The sequence below is a fragment of the Ornithorhynchus anatinus genome, chromosome 1 (assembly GCF_004115215.2).
Source record: "Ornithorhynchus anatinus isolate Pmale09 chromosome 1, mOrnAna1.pri.v4, whole genome shotgun sequence".
Lineage (NCBI taxonomy): Eukaryota > Metazoa > Chordata > Mammalia > Monotremata > Ornithorhynchidae > Ornithorhynchus > Ornithorhynchus anatinus.
The window spans coordinates 74,270,279-74,288,504 of NC_041728.1; the positions used below are offsets into that span (position 1 = coordinate 74,270,279).

An 18,226-nucleotide genomic window follows, 5' to 3' on the forward strand; every position below is an offset into this window, starting at 1 on the left:
ATATAAATTACCTTTTATGGAGAATCCTAAAATAAAGTGTTCAATATATGAAGGCAGTATAGCCTATTGGAAAGAGCAGGGGACTAGGAATCAGGAAACCTCTGGGGCCTTGCCCAACTCTGCACTAGCCTATTTTGTGACCTTGGGCAAGTCAATTAACATCTCTGTGCCTCCGTTTCCTCATGTACAAAATGGGCATAAAATAGATTATGCACTCCATGTGGGATAGGGATTGCATCCAATTTGAAAATCTCATGTCTACTCTAATGCTCGGCAAATGGTAAGCACTTAGTAAATAGAGTAATTACCACTCAAAATCAGACTTTGGATCGTACCCTAGATAGATGATTCACTTTCTCAAATAATAAAATTTAAAAAATACATATATTCTGGTTTCACAAATGGCGGGTCGGGAGCCTAGGGAGAATATTGAGACCAGAATCGCAGAGGTCTGAACAGTCATTTGGCAGTGGCAGACATGAACACTGACCCCTTCCTCCAGGATTTGTTTAACTGCACTTTCTCCCCCTCAATCTTTTAGATCTGCTGGATTAATTAATAATAATTGTGGTATCTGTTAAGTGATTATTATGTGCCAGGCACTTTTCTAAGTGCTGGGGTATATATGAGGTAATCAGGTCAGACAGAGTAATGGCCCCACATGAGGCTCACAGACTTAATTTATAGTTCAGAGTTGAGGTAACAGAGGCACAGAGAAGTGAAGTGACTTGTCCCAAGTCACACAGCATACAAGAGGCAGAGCCAGGATTAGAATCCAGTTCCTTCTGACTCCCAGGCCCATGCTCTATCCACTAGACCACACTGCTTCTTTGAAATATTTTGGGGGACCCATGATATTTGCTAAACAGGGCCATCTTAGACCAGAAAACACCCCCTCCTCCTGTACCCCACATCTTCCCTTCTTTCCACTACCACTGGCAATATCAGGTCAGAAATTGGCAGAGGTCAAAAAATACTTCAAAGCTCTGAAAACTACAGGCTCTATATCTGGACCAATCAGAAAAGCTCAGGCTCAGAAGTGGCCTGAATAATGAAGATGTTATCTCACTAAGTTGTTTGAGCTGGGCAGAGGTTAAATTTCATCTTCTGTTAGCTCTGCCTGGCAACTCCAAGTCAAACACATGGGAATGATCATCAACCATCACCATCAATCATTTATTAAGTGCTTACTGTGTGTAGAGCACTGTACTAAATGCTTGGGCAAGTGCAATACAAGAATGAGTTTACAGTCTAGAGGGGTAGAGAGATATTAACATAAATAATTTATAGTATATAATTTTTAGATACATACACCAATGCATTAGCCTAGATCACACTCCTACCAATCCCCAAGGCCACAGATCCACTATATAGGCAATTACTAGTGAAATGAGCACATGTAAGTTTAACATAAAATTATGACTTTTAGTTTTTCTGCAAACTTTCCTCTTCTGGTTAGGTAAAAACAATTCTGAGAAATTGGCAACAGCAGTACGGGATAATAACAGAGAACAGTTTGGGGGCTTCAATAAAAGCAAGAGTACCACTCTCTCTGAGGACTCGATTTGATCCTTCAGCTGAGAGAAATGCCCATTCAAAAAAAATCTGTTTAATTTTGTTTTCCTTCATTATCTGAAGATTGCAGAAATGTTGCTTTCTTGGCAGGAAGGTAAAATGGCAATCAACGGGAAAGTTCAGTAAATGGCTATTTCAGCACCTGCTGAATTAAATGAGCCATGGCATCGCTCTCCCTTGAAAGTAATTTTAAGTTGGAACAGTGAGTGGCAGGCACTTTCAGCATAATTATGGTCATTGTGATCATGTGACCTCACTCCAATGTTGGAAATAGTTTCACATCTCTGTTCTAGCAGTAATTTTGGCCGTAGAAGTTCCAAAACCCCTTCAATTGCTCACAAAGGGATGGCTATACAGTTTTATTCCTGTCCTCCATCAATCAATCAATGCAACTTATCGAGCACTTACGTGCAAAGCACAGTAGGTAAGCATTTGAGAGCATATAATACAATGAAGTTGGAAAACACGTTCCCTGCTCACTGTCCCCTTAAACAGGACCAGTTAACTCTCTCATTAAAGAAAGAGCCAAGAGGGTATCAATCAGTCAACATGAAAACAGAAAATCCCAGAAACCATTGCTGCCATCAAAGAATACTTTTCACAAGTTGCTATCCCTTAGGCACCCTCACTCATTCATCAATTTATTGTCATAACGTCCTTAAGAGTTCTGGAATATGTGATCTGACAATTTGCCAGGGTCTGCTTGCAAATTATTTTTAGCATACCTTCACTCACTAATCAATATATTGCCATAGCCTCCTTAAGGACTCTGGAGAAAATGATCTCACAATTTGACAACTGAATTTCATAGTCACCAACTCTAGGCAGCCACTTAAGGGAATGCAAGTCTTTCTGAAATTTTCATACACGTTTTAAAATGGCCCCTCTTCTGGTTCTACCTAGAGAGTCTGGGGAATCAACCTTCACCCCCAAAACAATTCATTCATTCAGTAGTATTTATTGAGCACTTACTATATGCAGAGCACTGTACTAAGCGCTTGGAATGTACAAATTGGCAACAGATAGAGACAGTCCCTGCCCATTGATGGGCTTACAGTCTAATCGGGGGAGACAGACAGAAAAAAACAAATGCCCTTTGTTAACAGACCAGGCTTTGGCAGTCAACAGTGAAATGCCAGGAGTCCTTCTTTTATGGACTACTGTAGAGTTCGTTGCAGGCACAGAACATGCCTGCTAACTCCATTGTACTGTACTCTCCCAAGCACTTAGTACTCCATTGTACTGTATTCTCCCAAGCACTTAGTACTGTGCTCTGCATACATAATTCTATTTTATTAATGATGTGCATATATCTATTATTCAATTTATTTATGTTGATGCTATTGATGCCTTTTTACTTGTTTTGATGCCTGTCTCCCCTCTTCTAGACTGTGAGCCCCTTGTGGGGAGGAACTGTCTCAATTTGTTGCTGAGTTGTACTTTCCAAGTGTTTAGTACAGTGCTCTGCACACAGTAAGAGCTCAATAAATATGATTGAATGAATGAAGGAAGGAATAGCAAGTGCTCAATAAATACGACTGAATGAATAAGCACTCAAAAAATATCTTCAGATTGACTGCTGGATACTGAGTCTTAAAGTTGGAAGGATTCAGATTAGTGACCATATAAGGATAATTTGATGAAACAAAAAAAAAATACAAGTGCTTTTAGGCTATGTTGTTTAACATGCATTACTCTTTTGGCATGTTTAAGAATCCCCCTTTACAGTTAAGGAAACTGAATGGAAAAGAGATTGTTAGTTATTTACAAATTCACCCAAGAGAGCAGCAGCAGACTCTACTGCTGTGGTGCTTTCCATGGCAGTCTGGATCCAGGTGACACAGCTTTGCAATGGGGATTCCTTGACAGGAAATCTCACAATATCTTTTGACCAATGAGGGCAGGGTAAGCTTGATAGGAAATGTTCTTCATTTTCAAAAAGAGGCGGTAATTTTAAGAGTACATGGCATAGTGGATAGAGTATGGCCTGGGATTAGGAAGGTCATGGGTTCTAATTCCTGCTCTGCCACTTGCCTGCTGTGTGACCTTGGGTACATCACTTCACTTCTCTGTGCCTCAGTTATCTCATCTGTAAAATGGAGAATGAGCCTCATGTGGGACAGGGACTGTGACTGACCAGATTTGCTTGTAACCACCCCAGTGCTTAGACCAGTGCCTGACACATAGTAAGCACTTAACAAATACCTCAATTATTATTATTAAAAGTAGTTGTTATTTCTCTCCTGGGGTTGTTTCCATCCCATCTCGGCAGCCCTTTTCAATCAGTCAATCGTATTTATGTGTAGAGCAGTGTAGTAGGGGCTTGGGAGAGAATGATACAGCAGAACTAGCAGACACATTCCATAACGACCTTACAACTCCTCTTCAAAATGAGGCAAGATATTCCATACCTGCCGTCTCATTTGACTACTGTAAACGTGTTTATGTGGCTTGTCCAAGGTTATATTACTTAGAGTAAGGAAAAAGGATCATCTAACTCACAGAGTAGTTTGGTGGTGAACTGCCAGGAAATTGAAACCTTTGCTTTTCAACAGTACGTTTTTTAACCCAGTGCTGCCCAAATCTTGCATTTTAGAGAAATCCAGATTATCTCTGCTTCTAAAAGCTCTGAAAGAAATAGTGTTATGATGAATAAGAGGAGAGTCTTTTGGTATTCCCTAGAAAAACTGAAATATGTGATTGGACATATCACTGATATATTTTAGAGGAAGGAGAAGCAGCGTAGCTCAGTGGAAAGAGCACGGACTTTGGAGTCAGGGCTCATGAGTTCGAATCCCAGCTCTGCCACTTGTCGGCTGTGTGACTGTGGGCAAGTCACTTAACTTCTCTGTGCCTCAGTTCCCTCATCTGTAAAATGGGGATTAAGACTGTGAGCCCCATGTGGGACAACCTGATTCCCCTATGTCTACCCCAGCGCTTAGAACAGTGCTCGGCACATAGTAAGCGCTTAACAAATACCAACATTATTATTATTATTAAATAAACTTATTTGAATAACTGTATGAAGTTAGTACTTACCCTTCTCTAATAACAATGTGTCAACAGTAACCTATCAAGAACTAAGGACTTGATAGCACTCACCCAATCACTCCACAAAGACTTGCTAATCGCACCTCAGAACTTGTGGATTCCGCCCAGATGGGAATTGCTGAGTACGCGCCCTCCTAAAGGAACTTGCCACAGCCTACTGAGTCTACAGATCAGGTGCTACAGCTCAGAACTTTCTTTCTCCTTATAACAATAATAGTATTTGTTAAGCTCTTACCATGTGCCAGACACAGTATTCATTCATTCATTCAATAGTATTTATTGAGCGCTTACTATGTGCAGAGCACTGTACTAAGCGCTTGGAATGAACAAGTCGGCAGCAGATAGAGACAGTCCCTGCCGTTTGACGGGCTTACACTCTAGCCGGGGGAGACAGACAGACAAGAACAATGGCAATAAATAGAGTCGAGGGGAAGAACATCTCGTAAAAACAATGGCAACTAAATAGAATCAAGGCGATGTACATTTCATTAACAAAATAAATAGGGTAATGAAAATATATACAGTTGAGCAGACGAGTACAGTGCTGAGGGGAGGGGAAGGGAGAGGGGGAGGAGCAGAGGGAAATGGGGGGAAATGGGAGGGTTTAGCTGCAGAGAGGTGAAGGGGGGCGGTAGAGGGAGTAGAGGGAGAAGAGGAGCTCAGTCTGGGAAGGCCTCTTGGAGGAGGTGAGTTTTAAGTAGGGTTTTGAAGAGGGAAAGAGAATCAGTTTGGCGGAGGTGAGGAGGGAGGGCGTTCCGGGACCGCGGGAGGACGTGGCCCAGGGGTCGACGGCGGGATGGGCGAGACCGAGGGACGGTGAGGAGGTGGGCGGCAGAGGAGCGGAGCGTGCGGGGTGGGCGGTAGAAAGAGAGAAGGGAGGAGAGGTAGGAAGGGGCAAGGTGATGGAGAGCCTTGAAGCCTAGAGTGAGGAGTTTTTGTTTGGAGCGGAGGTTGATAGGCAACCACTGGAGTTGTTTAAGAAGGGGAGTGACATGCCCAGATCATTTCTGCAGGAAGATGAGCCGGGCAGCGGAGTGAAGAATAGACCGGAGCGGGGTGAGAGAGGAGGAAGGGAGGTCAGAGAGGAGGAAGGGAGGTCAGAGAGAAGGCAGTAAGGTAGCCGTTTGGGTGGAGAGGAAAGGGCGGATTTTGGCGATATTGTAGAGGTGAAACCGGCAGGTCTCGGTAACGGATAGGATGTGTGGGGTGAACGAGAGAGACGAGTCAAGGATGACACCGAGATTGCGGGCCTGAGAGACGAGAAGGATGGTCGTGCCATCCACAGTGATAGGGAAGTCTGAGAGAGGACCGGGCTTGGAAGGGAAGATGAGGAGCTCAGTCTCGCTCATGTTGAGTTTTAGGTGGCGGGCCGACACCCAGGTGGAGACGTCCCGGAGGCAGGAGGAGATGCGAGCCTGGAGGGAGGGGGAGAGGACAGGGGCGGAGATGTAGATCTGCGTGTCATCTGTGTAGAGATGGTAGTCAAAGCCGTGAGAGCGAATGAGTTCACCGAGGGAGTGAGTGTAAATGGAGAACAGAAGAGGGCCAAGAACTGACCCTTGAGGAACTCCAACAGTTAAAGGATGGGAGGGGGAGGAGGCTCCAGCGAAGGAGACCGAGAATGACCGGCCAGAGAGGTAAGAGGAGAACCAGGAGAGGACAGAGTCCGTGAAGCCAAGGTGAGATAAGGTATGGAGGAGGAGGGGATGGTCGACAGTGTCAAAGGCAGCAGAGAGGTCAAGGAGGATCAGAATGGAGTAGGAGCCATTGGATTTGGCAAGAAGGAGGTCATGGGTGACCTTAGAGAGAGCAATCTCGGTAGAGTGGAGGGGATGGAAGCCAGATTGGAGGGGGTCCAGGAGAGAATGGGAGTTAAGGAATTCTAAGCAGCGATTGTAGACGACTCGTTCTAGGATTTTGGAAAGGAAGGGTAGTAGGGAGATAGGGTGATAACTGGAGGGGGAAGTGGGGTCAAGAGCGGGTACTAAGCGCTGGAATGGATAAAAGCAAATCGGGTTGGACACAGTCCCTGTCCCACATGGGGCTCACAGTCTCGAATCCCATTTTACAGATGAGGTAATGGAAGCAAAGAGAAGTTAAGTAACTTGCCCAAGGTCACACAGCAGACAAGTGGTGGAGTGAGGACCGGATTACTGCATCAGCATCCTTTGTCATCTCCCAACCTCCTGTCCCTCCCCCACTTCAGTCTAGACTTCATTCTGCTGCTCGGATTATCTTTTTACAGAAATGCTCTGGGCGTGTCACCCCCCTCCTCAAAAATCTCCAGTGGTTGCCTATCAAGCTTCACATAAAACAAAAACTCCTCACTATTGGCTTCGAAGCTCTCCATCACCTTGCCTCCTCCTACCTTACCTCCCTTCTCTCCATTTACAGCCCACCCCGCACACTCCGCTCCTCTGCCGCTAGCCTCCTCCCTGTGCCTCGTTCTCTCCTGTTCCACCGTCGACCCCTGGCCCACATCCTACCACTGACTTGGAATGCCCTCCCTCCTCACATCCGCCAAACTAGCTCTCTTCCCCTCTTCAAAGCCCTACTGAGAGCTCACCCCCTCCAGGAGGCCTTCCTAGACAGAGCCTTCCTTTTCCTCTGCTCCTCCTCTCCTCCCCATCGCCCATACTCCCTCCCTCTGCTCTATCCCTCCTCCCGCCCTATAGCACTTGTATATATGTATATTATTCTGTTTATTAAAGATGTGTATATATTTATAATTCTATTTATTTATATTGATGCTATTGATGCCTGTCTACTTGTTTTGTTTTGCTGTCTCCCCCCTTCTAGACTGTTCGCCCGTTGTTGGGTAGGGATTGTCTCTGCTGCCGAATTGTACTTTCCAAGCGTTTAGTACAGTGTCCTGCACACAGCAAGTGCTCAATAAGTACGTTGGAATGAATGAATGAACCCATGACCTTCTGTCTCCCAGGCTGTGCTCTATCCACTACACCATACTAAAGCCCTAGCCCCACTATATGCCTTCAGTCCTCTCTCTCTAATCTCCCTTCCCCTGTCCCCCACACTCAGCACCTCTCCTCATCCCTCTCCCCTGAAGCCGGGCCCTCCCCTAAGGAGTGCCCTCCCATTCAACCCCTCCCCACCCCTTGAGGCGCCCCCATCCTTTTCCCCCTCCCCATACCTGGCATCCTGTCCTAACGTTGCTCATCCCCCGCCCCTCACACTGGCCCCTGCCAGCTCACCCCTATTCAACCCCTTCCTACCCCTCGCATTGCTCCCACCCCACGCACCCTCCCCACACCTCAACCAAGTGCGGCCTGTGGAGTCCCCACTCCATCATGGGGAAGCTCCCCTTCATCCCTGTTCCTAACTCAGTCACCCCTCCTCATCGCCATCGCTGAAACCTGGCTCTCCCCAGATGACAAGGTCTCCCCCGCTGTTCTCTCTAGAGGGCGGGGTCTCATCTTCTCTCACTTCTCCCAAGGAGGTATTGGCTTCCTTCTCACCCCCTAATGCCGTTTTCACACCACCCCACCTAACAACAGCAATAAATGATTATGGTACTTGTTAAGCACTTATATGCCAAGCACTGTTCTAAGCGCAGAGTAAATTGCAAGCTAAACAGGGTGGACACAGTCCCTTACTCATATAGGGCTCACTCATCCCCATTTTACAGATGAGGAAACTGAGACACAGAGGAAGAGAAATGACTTGCCCAAGGTCACACAGCAGACATGTAGTGGAGTCAGGATTAGAATCCAGTTCCTTCTGACTCCCAGGCCTGTGCTCTATCCACTTAACCATCCCTTTCTTACCTGCCTTCTCACCATTTTCAATCCCCACATTGATCCTTGAGGACTTCAATACTGTGAGGTGGTTGTGGGCAGGAATGTGTCTGTTGATATACTGTACTCTCCCAATCGCTTATTAGAGTGATTTGCACACAATAAGCGCTCAATAAATGCGACTGAATGAATGAATGAATTTGGATGTCCCCAACAACCCTTCCACTTTCCACTTCTCATTTCTTTACTCCAGTGACCTCCTGCTCCACCCCACTTCACACACTCACAACTTGAGCACACAGTTGATATTACAATCTCCAGTAACTTCAATCTATACCCTCACTAATTCTGAAATTCCTCTATTTGACCACAACCTCCTCACCTGCTCTCTTTCTCATACGCCCACCCCCCACAAATCTGACCTTTACCCCCACAGAGAATGCTATAATTATTATGAACAATAATAAAATAACTAATAACTAATAAATACATATATTGTTAATAATAATGACGGTATTTACGAAGCGCCTACTACGTGCCAGGGTAGATACAAGGTACTTGGGTGGGATACAGCTCCCTGTCCCAACATAGGGCTCCCAATCTTAATCCCCATTTTACAGATGAGGTAACTGAGGCACAGAGAAATTAAGAGACTTGCCCAAGGTTATTCGGCAGACAAGTGGTGAAGATGGCAATAGAACCCAGGTCCTTCGGACTCTATCCACTAGGCCTTGCAGCTTCCCTAGACCCCCTCCAGTGTTCTATGACCATCCTACTTCATTTGGTCTCCATACCCAAATTACCTTCTCCTGAAGGGCAACTGAACTTCCTTGCTCTCCAGTTCCTCTGCCGGTCTACTACCACTAACCTGCAACCCTGAATCAGCTCCATAGAGAGCTTCCTCCACTCCTGTGCCCAAACTGCAGAGCTTTGCTGGACACAATCCAGATATCTCTCTGACCATGTCCACCTTAAATTCGTTCTCATGTGCTTCAATCAGGCCCTCTCCACTGCGTGACAACAATACTTCTTTTTCCTAATTCACTCCCATACCCTCTGCCCCCACCAGTTGTTCCCGAGATTTAACTCCCTTCTCAAACTTCCTGTCCCCCACCCTCTCCTTGCCTGCTATCTTCAACTGTTTACCTTCGAATGGCTTCTTCCCCACTGCTTTCAAACATGCTTATTTAACCCCCATCCTAAAAAAAAACAAAAACCCTCCCTTGACTCCGAGTCTTCCTCCAATTATCACCCCATCCCTCTCCTACCATTTCCCTCCAAACTTCTTGAGAGTTCTCTACCCCCACTGACTCCACTTCTTCTCTTCCAGTTCTCTTCTAGATCCCCTCTAATCTGGTTTTTCCCCCTTTGCTCCACAGAAACAACCCACTTCTCTCCAAATCTGACGGCCTCCACTCCACAACCCAATTTGCTTGTATCCTCCCCAGTGCTCAGTAAGCACTTAAATACTGTAAGCCCGTCAAAGGGCAGGGACTGTCTCTATCTGTTACCAATTTGTACATTCCAAGCGCTTGGTACAGTGCTCTGCACATAGTAAGCGCTCAATAAATACTACTGAATGAATGAAATACCAGAATTATTCACGGGCGCTCTTCTCTCTTGGTTCACCTCCTGTCTCTCTGACTGCTCCTTCTCAGTCTCTTTTGCTGCCTCCTCTGCCTCTCATCATCTGACAGGGGGTCCCTCAAGGCTCAGGTCTGGGTCCCTCCAGGCTCAGGCCTGTTGTCCCTCTATACCCACTCCCTTGAAGAACTCAATCGCTCCTGTGGCTTCAATTACCACCGCTATGCAGTAGGTTCCCAAATCTACATCTCCAGCCCTGACCTCTCTCCTTCCCTGCAATCTCGCATTTTCTCCTGGTTTCAAGCCGAATCTACTCGGGCGACCCGCCGACACCTCAAATTAAAACTGAACTGCTTATCTTTCCACCCAAGCCCTGTCCTTCTCGTGTCTTTCCCGCCACTGTAGACAACACTACTATCTTCCCTCCCTTGCAAGTCCGTAACCTTGTCGTTGTCTTCGACTCATCTCTCTTAGTTTAGCCACATATTTAATTTGTCATCAAATCCTGTCCGTCTACCTCCACAACTTTGCTTAAATCTGTCCTTTCCTCTCCAACCAAACTGTTACCATGCTGATTCATTCATCATTCATTCAATTGTATTTACTAAACCCTTACTGTGTGCAGAGCACTGTATTAAGCTTTTGGGAAAGTACACTACAACGATAAACAATGACATTCCCTGCCCACGACGAGCTCACAGTGATTCAGTGTGTCTTAGTGGACAGAGTACAGACTTCAGAGCCAGAGGATTTGGGTTCTAATTCCGTTCCGCCACTTGTCAGCTGTATGACTTTGGGCAAGTCGCTTAATTTCTCTGTGCTTCATTTACTTCATCTGTAAAATGGGGATTAAGATTGTGAGCCCCACGTGGGACAACTTGATTACCTTGTGTCTATCCCAGAATTTAGAAAAGTCTTTGGCACATAGTAAGCCCTTAACAAATACCATCATTATGAGAAGCACTGTGGCTCAGTGGAAAGGGCACAGGCTTGGGAGTCAGAGGTCATGGGTTCTAATCCCGGCTCTGCTACTTATCAGCTGTGCGACTTTGGGCAACTCACTTCACTTCTCTGTGCCTCAGTTACCTCATCTGTAAAATGGGGATTAAGACTGTGAGTCCCACATGGGACAACCAGATCATCTTGTATCTTCCCCAGTGCTTAGAACAGTGCTTTGCACATAGTAAGCATTTAACCAATGCCATCATTATTATTATTATTAATTCATTCAATCGTATTTATTAAGCGCTTATTGTGTGCAGAGCACTGTACCAGGCATTTGAAAAATACAATTCAGCAACAAATAGAGACAATCCCTACCCAACAACAGGCTCACAGTCTACCACGTGGGGCTCACAGTCTCGCTTCCCATTTTACAGATGAGGTAACGAAAACCCAGCGAAGTGAAGTGACTTGCCCAAGAACACACAGCAGGCAAGTGGTGGAGGCGGGATTAGAGCCCATAACCTTCTCTCAGCCCATGCTCTATCCACTATGCATTGACTCCTGAATCTGCCTCCTCACTAACCTTCCGGTCTCCTTTCTCTCCCCACTCCAATCCATACCGCGCTCTGCTGCACAAATCATTTATCAACATCAACGATCAGTTCACGACTCCTTACTCCTCAAGAACCTCCGAAGGCTGCCCATCCACCTCCGCTTCAAACTGAAACGCCTTACCCTTGGCTTTAAAGCACTCAATCAGATTGCCCCATCCTACCTCACCTCATTAATTTTCTCCTACTGCAGCCCAGCCCACACACTCTGCTCCTCTAGCACCAGCTTCCTCACTCTAGCCTGATCTCATCTATCTCGCCACCGACCCCTTTCCCACACCCTTCCCCTAGCCTGGAACTACCCTCCCTCTTCATATATTCCGGACCACAACTCCCTCCACGTTCCAAGCATTGATAAGGTCACACCTCCTCGAGGAGGCCTTCCCTGATTAAGCCCTCTTTTCTCTGGCTCACTTTTGAGTCATTTATGCACTTCAAACAAATCCCACTCCTAACCCCACAGCACTTCTGTACCTATGTTTAAATATTATAAATTACTTATTTATTCATATTAATATCCATCTCCCCTCTAATAATAATATTAGTCATATTTGTTAAGCATTTACTGTGTGACAGGTACTGTACTAAACGCTGGGGTGGATACAAGCAAATCGGGTTGGACAGAGCCCCTGTCCTAGATGGGCCTCCCCATCTCAAACCCCATTTTACAAATGAGGTAACTGAGGTCCAGAGAAGTGAAATGACTTGCCCAAGGTCACACAGCAGTCAAGTGGTGGTACTGGGATTAGAACACACGACCTCCTGACTCCTAGGCCCGTACTCTATCCACTATGCCGGGCAGTAGACTGTGAGCTGGTTATGGACAGGGAAGGTGTCTGCTAATTCTGTTGTATTGTACTCTCCCAAGCGCTTAGTATAGGGCTCTGCACATAGTGCTCAATAATTACGATTGATTGATTGATTAATTACCTTAGCAATATGGGTGCTCTAATCATATACCCTTACCTAGGGATCTCCTTAGACTTTGGGAAGAAAAAGAAATGTTGAAACTGAGCAAAGGCAGACCCTCTGCAGACTTCCCTTTACCGCAGCACCAGTGGACCTGCATCATTTCCGTCTTCCAGAAATTGAGTTCCTCTTGGCTGAGTTACAGGACTAGGTTACTAACCACTGCATGATTCTGACAAGTACAATTCTCTTAGGGATTTTTTCAAACTATATAATGAGCGGTCATTTGGAACATGAACCAGGGTCTCTGAAAATTATGCTCCAAGGCAGCCCTAAACTGTGTATAAAACATTCATATTTTTTAATGGGATTGATTTGTTAAACACTTACTAGGTGCCAGGCACTGTACTAAGCCCTGGGGTAGATACAAATTAAACAGGTTGGACACAGTCCCTGTCCCACATCGGGCTCACAATCTCAATCCCCCATTTTGCAGATGAGATAACTGAGGCTCAGAGAAGTTACGTGACTTGCTTTTAACCCATAAACTTGACATCAATCAATGGTATTTATTGAGCACTTACTATGTGCAGAGCACTGTACTAAGCACTTGGAAGGGTACAATACAACAGAGTTAGTAGATACATTCCCCACCCACAGTGAGTTTACAGTCACAAACTGCCTAAATTGTTTTAACCTAAAGCATGAACTCAGTTTACCTCACAGCACTTTACAAGAACCCATTAGCGGTAGGTATGTTTTTAGAATAAGAAACTGATAACAAGTATAAATTATCACTCTCAGGATCAGGAAAAAATCCTACTCTACTAGGAATTTATTTTTAGGATAAAAAAACTCTTCAAAGCCCTAATGTCACCCAGTGTGATTGTATCTGCTTTTCGTCAGCTCTAATTGATTGTCCTAAAGAGATAATCGCATACATTTTGGCTGTTTTTAAAAAATATAGAAGGTTCTGTTTAATAACAGGCAGATATCTGTGTATGGATATTTACAATACATTGTCATTCAGATGTTTAATATTGGCCTTGAAAGTTTTCTAAAATAAACATTTATTTTCATACTTTTTTCCAAAGTTAAAACTTCATAATATCTGATTGGCCAAAATACCAAGACCTTTAAACTGAATACAGAGTAATCACTTTCCAGTGAAGTTACAGGATCAGTATTTCAAATGCTACACCCCCAGAGTGTGGTTACAATTTAATACAATTACAAATTTCAAGCAAAAAGTTCTAGAAAAATAATAATAATAATAAGGGTATTTGTTAAGCACTATGTGCCAGGCACTGTACTAAGCGCTAGGTGGATACAAGCAAAGTGGTTTGGACAAAGTCCCTGTCCCACGTGGGGCTCCCAGTCTCAATCCCCATTTTACAGACGAGGTAATGGAGGCCCTGAGAAGTAAAGTGACTTTACCAAGGCCACACAGTTTACGAGTGGCAGAGTCGGGATTAGAACCCATGTATAGCATTCAGAGTTCAGAAAACTGAATTTCCATTCACGAGTATGATGAATTCATTCATTCATTCATTCATTCATTCATTCGTTCAATCATATTTATTGAGTGCTTCCTGTGTGCAGAGCAATTATAATAATAATAATGATAGTATTCGTTAAGCGCTTACTATGTGCCAAGCACTTTTCTAAGCACTGGGGAGGGGATACAAGTTAATCAGGTTGTCCCACGTGGGGCTCACAGTCTTAATCCCCAATTTCCAGATGAGGTAACTGAGACAGAGAAGTTAAGTGACTTGCCCATAGTCACACGGGTGACAAGTGGCGGAGTCGGGCTTAGAACCCATGACCCCTGACTCCCAAGACTAGGCTCCTTCCACTGGCCACACTGCTTCACTGTACTAAGCGCTTGGAAAGTACAGTACAGCAACAAATAGAGACAATCCCCGCCCACGACGAGCTCACATGGAAAACATGCATCGGTTTATAGGTCAGGAAAAATGCCAACGTGGACAGGAATAATTATAAGAAAGCATGGTGTTTATTATGAGTAAAACTGCATCGCATGGTGTTTATTATGAGTAAAACTGCATCCTTTCACTCAGGGGCGGGGAACGCGTCTACCAGCCCTGTTGTACTGTACTCTCCCAAGTGTTTAGTCCATTGCTCTGCACACAGTAAGGGCACAATAACTATGACTGATTGACTTAAGAAAAAAGAATGCCACTTCTTTGGATTGGATCTGTTACAGTCCCGTCTCAGTTTAGAAAAGCGCCCGGCATTTAGAATAGCGTCTGACACATAGGAAGCGCTTAACAAATACCACAGCATTATCAGTCGAGCCATCAGCACGACCCATCCTAGCACGCCTCGATCAAATACCAGTTGATCGAAGGCAGGACCGATGATGTAATAAAAGATAACGGAGAAAATGGTCAGGCTACCATCCTACGGACGGGATGGAGGAGGGTGGGAAAGAGGCCCAGTGGGTGAGTTTGGATGGTACTCTTAATGTGGAACCGCTTGTCTTGTGAGAGTTAAAGAATAAGTTCTCTAACGGAGAGAAAAAAACACCTCTCAACTGTCACGGAGATCACTTTCTTCAAGGAGGGCTGGTCCAAACGTCGAGAGACCAGCTTGTCAAGCATGAAAACGTGGCCTGTCCCCCACACCCCTCAGCTCCCGTCACCACTACCACCACCACTCTGGAAGCATTACCACTGAGTCGCTGTGGAGAGAGAACTGGGAATGAAATTTGTCAGAGCTGAAAGAGAAGGGCAGATGAAATCAACATCTCAAGCCTGATGCCTTTTCCAAGCCCCCCCTCCTCTTTTTCAACCTGGGAGTGCCCCATCGTGGCTCAGTGGAAAGAGCCCGGGCTTGGGAGTCAGAGGTCATGGGTTCGAATCCCTCCTCCGCCCCTTGTCAGCTGTGTGACTGTGAGTCACTTAACTTCTCTGTCCCTCAGTTACCTCATCTGTAAAATAAGGATTAAGACTGTGAGCCTCGTGGGACAACCTGATTACCCTGTATCTACTCCAGCGCTCAGAACAGTGCTCTGCACATAGTAAGCGCTTAACAAATACCAACATTACTATTATTATCATTATTTGGCAGCAAGGGTCGGCCGGATCGATGGCACGGCCCAAAAACTAAACCGACCAGCCACGCTGGGCCTAGCGTGGCTTCCCTGGGACGCAATCTGCACCGAGGTTGGTCGAGGAGGGTGAGCAGTGACCCACCGGAGCCGCTGGAAGGGTCCTTCCAACGACTACCGTGCCCCACGGATTTCATCACCAAGACAGGAATTAATAGCGGTACTGGGGGAAAGAACTTCTTCTGACCTTGAGAGTGCGCGCTAAATAAATTACCTCGGAGCGAAAGTGGTGGGATCGCATGACGGCATCTGGGGAAGGAAGCAGAAAGACAAGGGGGTCTGCATTGGGTTCGTACTCGCCAAGGGGCCGAGTTTCTCGTGAATTTGGGCGACACGGAGGGAGCTGCGGGGCCTCCCGCAGGGGACTCGGGCTCCGGCCAAGTTTTGCTGCTGGTGGTGGTTCGTGCTGGTGGTGGTGTTTGGTGGTGGTGCTGTGGTGGTGCTTGGTTGCTGCTGGTGGTGGTGGTGGTTGGTGCTGGTGGTGGTGGTGGTTGGGGAACTCAGACCAAGTTCTGCTGCTGGTGGTGGTGGTGGTTGGCGCTGGGGATGGTAGTTGGGGAACTCAGACCAAGTTCTGCTACTGGTGGTGATGGCGGTTGGTGCTGGGGATGGTAGTTGGGGAACTCAAACCAAGTTCTGCTGGTGGTGGTTGGTGCTGGGGGCGGTGGTCGGGGGGCTCAGGCCAAGTTCTGCTGGTGGTGGTGTTTGGTGCCAAGCTCTTAGTACAGTGCTCTGCACATAGTAAGCGCTCAATAAATACTATTGAATGAATGGTGGTTGGTGATGGGTGGGTGGAGTGGAGGGAGGTCGTGGGGAAAGCCCAGGGACATTCCCCACCCTGACTTCCAGCCCCCGCGTTAAAGATCCCGAGAAAGCCGGGTGGGGACGAGCCTGCCGCAGTCCCGGACCGGGCTCAAATGTGAATTCGCGGAGCGCTTACTCTGTGCAGAGCGCCGTACTAAGCGCTTGGAAGGGGCGATGGGGCCAGTCCCCCTCCCTCCAGCCTAGCCCAAGTGCCGAGGATCGGGGGGTCCTCTGCCCAGCCCAGGGCCGTCCTAAGGCGGGGAAGGGAGAGAACTCCATCGGCCGCCGGGGTCACCTCGGAGCGGAGGGTGGGCAGGGCGGGGAGGCCACCGGCTCCTCTTCCCCCTCCCCGCCCCGGGGGTCTCTTACCTCGGCTCCGCGAGCGCCCCGAAAAGACCGATTTCATGGGGTGCCTCCCCTTCTGGAGCTTGCGGTGCCAGCAGCAAAAAAAGAGGATGGTGGCGATGGTCCCCAGCAGGAGCAGCAAGAGGAAGAGGGCGCATTGGATGCTGTAGGGTCTCAGCAGAACGAGGAAAGCGGCGGCGATCATGGTCAAAGGGGGAGGGGAGGGCGTGGGAAGGGGCAGCAGGCGGGGGGTGCGGAGCTAAGCCGGGCTGGGGGACGGCTCCGTCTCGCTCCCGCCGAGGCAGGCACACACAGAGACCCGCTCAGGCCCGGCCGGGCGGGAGCGACGGCGGCGGCGGCATTGCCCCGCCGCCGGTGCAGGGGGAGGCCGGTCCTTGCGGGAGGGAGGCCGGTCCTTGGGAGAGGGAGGCCGGTCCTTGCGGGAGGGAGGCCGGTCCTGGGTGGAGGGAGGTCGGTCCTTGGGGGAGGGAGGCCGGTCCTTGCGGGAGGGAGGCCGGTCCTGGGTGGAGGGAGGTCGGTCCTTGCGGGAGGGAGGCCGGTCCTTGCGGGAGGGAGGCCGGTCCTGGGTGGAGGGAGGTCGGTCCTTGGGGGAGGGAAGCCGGTCCTTGCGGGAGGGAGGCCGCCCACCCTCTTTCCCGCCCGGCCGCCCGGCCGCCCGCCCTCTGTCTCTATCTCTATCTCTGTCCCTGTCTCTGTCTCTCTCTCCCGGCCGGGCCGTCCGGGCCGTGCGCGCTCGGTGATTGAGGGATGCGGGGCGCTCAATCGGTGAGTCAGCAGACGTCCGTCCGGGAGGAGGCGGCGGCGGCGGCCGGGGTTTGTGTGCCCCCGCCCCCGCCCGCCCCTCCCGCCCCCGCCCCCCGGCAGGGCGGCCCGGCGCTGGGGAGCCCGGCGTCCGGGGAGCCCGGTTTCCCTGGCGCGGCCGGAGGCATGGCCCCGGGGCCGCCGGCGGCAGACCGCCCCCGACCCTCGCCCCGCCGCCCCCCGTGGAAACGGGCCGCCCACCACGATGGAGCCCCAAGTTTTCGGCCTCCCGCAGCTGTCGGGGTGCGGGGGGAGGGGGCTGGGCCGGATGATGACATCACGGCCCGGGGCCGCCGCCGCCGCCGAGGCTGCCGCGGCAGACCCTGCTGCCGCTGCAGATGCTGCAGCGGCTGCAGCGGAGGGGGCGGGGGGAGCGAAGATGGCCGCGACGGGCCCCGGGGAGGGGGCGGGACGTCGGCCCTGCAGCACCTTGGGGTGCCCACGGCCGCCCCTCCTTGGGATCCCCGCGGCCGCCCCTCCTTGGGATGCCCACAGCCGCCCCTCCTTGGGATGCCCACAGCCGCCCCTCCTTGGGATGCCCACAGCCGCCCCTCCTTGGGATGCTCACAGCCGCCCCTCCTTGGGATATCCACAGCCGCCCCTCTTGGGATGCCCGCAGCCGCCCCGCCTTGGGGTACCCACAACCGCCCCTCCTTGGGATGCCCACAGCCGCCCCTCCTTGGAGTGCCCAC

General features: G+C 48.7%; 1 protein-coding gene across 1 annotated transcript in view; it reads right to left on the reverse strand.

Moving 5' to 3' along the window:
* The window catches only part of LOC100073893 (dystonin), a 416,997-nt gene extending 399,943 nt beyond the window's left edge, over positions 1-17,054 (reverse strand). The window contains exons 1-2 of the mRNA XM_029062300.2: positions 16,737-17,054; positions 15,751-15,812 (exon numbers count right to left, since the gene is read on the reverse strand). Of these exons, the coding sequence (XP_028918133.1) occupies positions 15,751-15,812; positions 16,737-16,917 (243 nt within the window). The 5' untranslated portion in view covers positions 16,918-17,054. The remainder of the gene's footprint in view (positions 1-15,750; positions 15,813-16,736) is intronic.
* Positions 17,055-18,226: the final 1,172 nt, after the last annotated feature.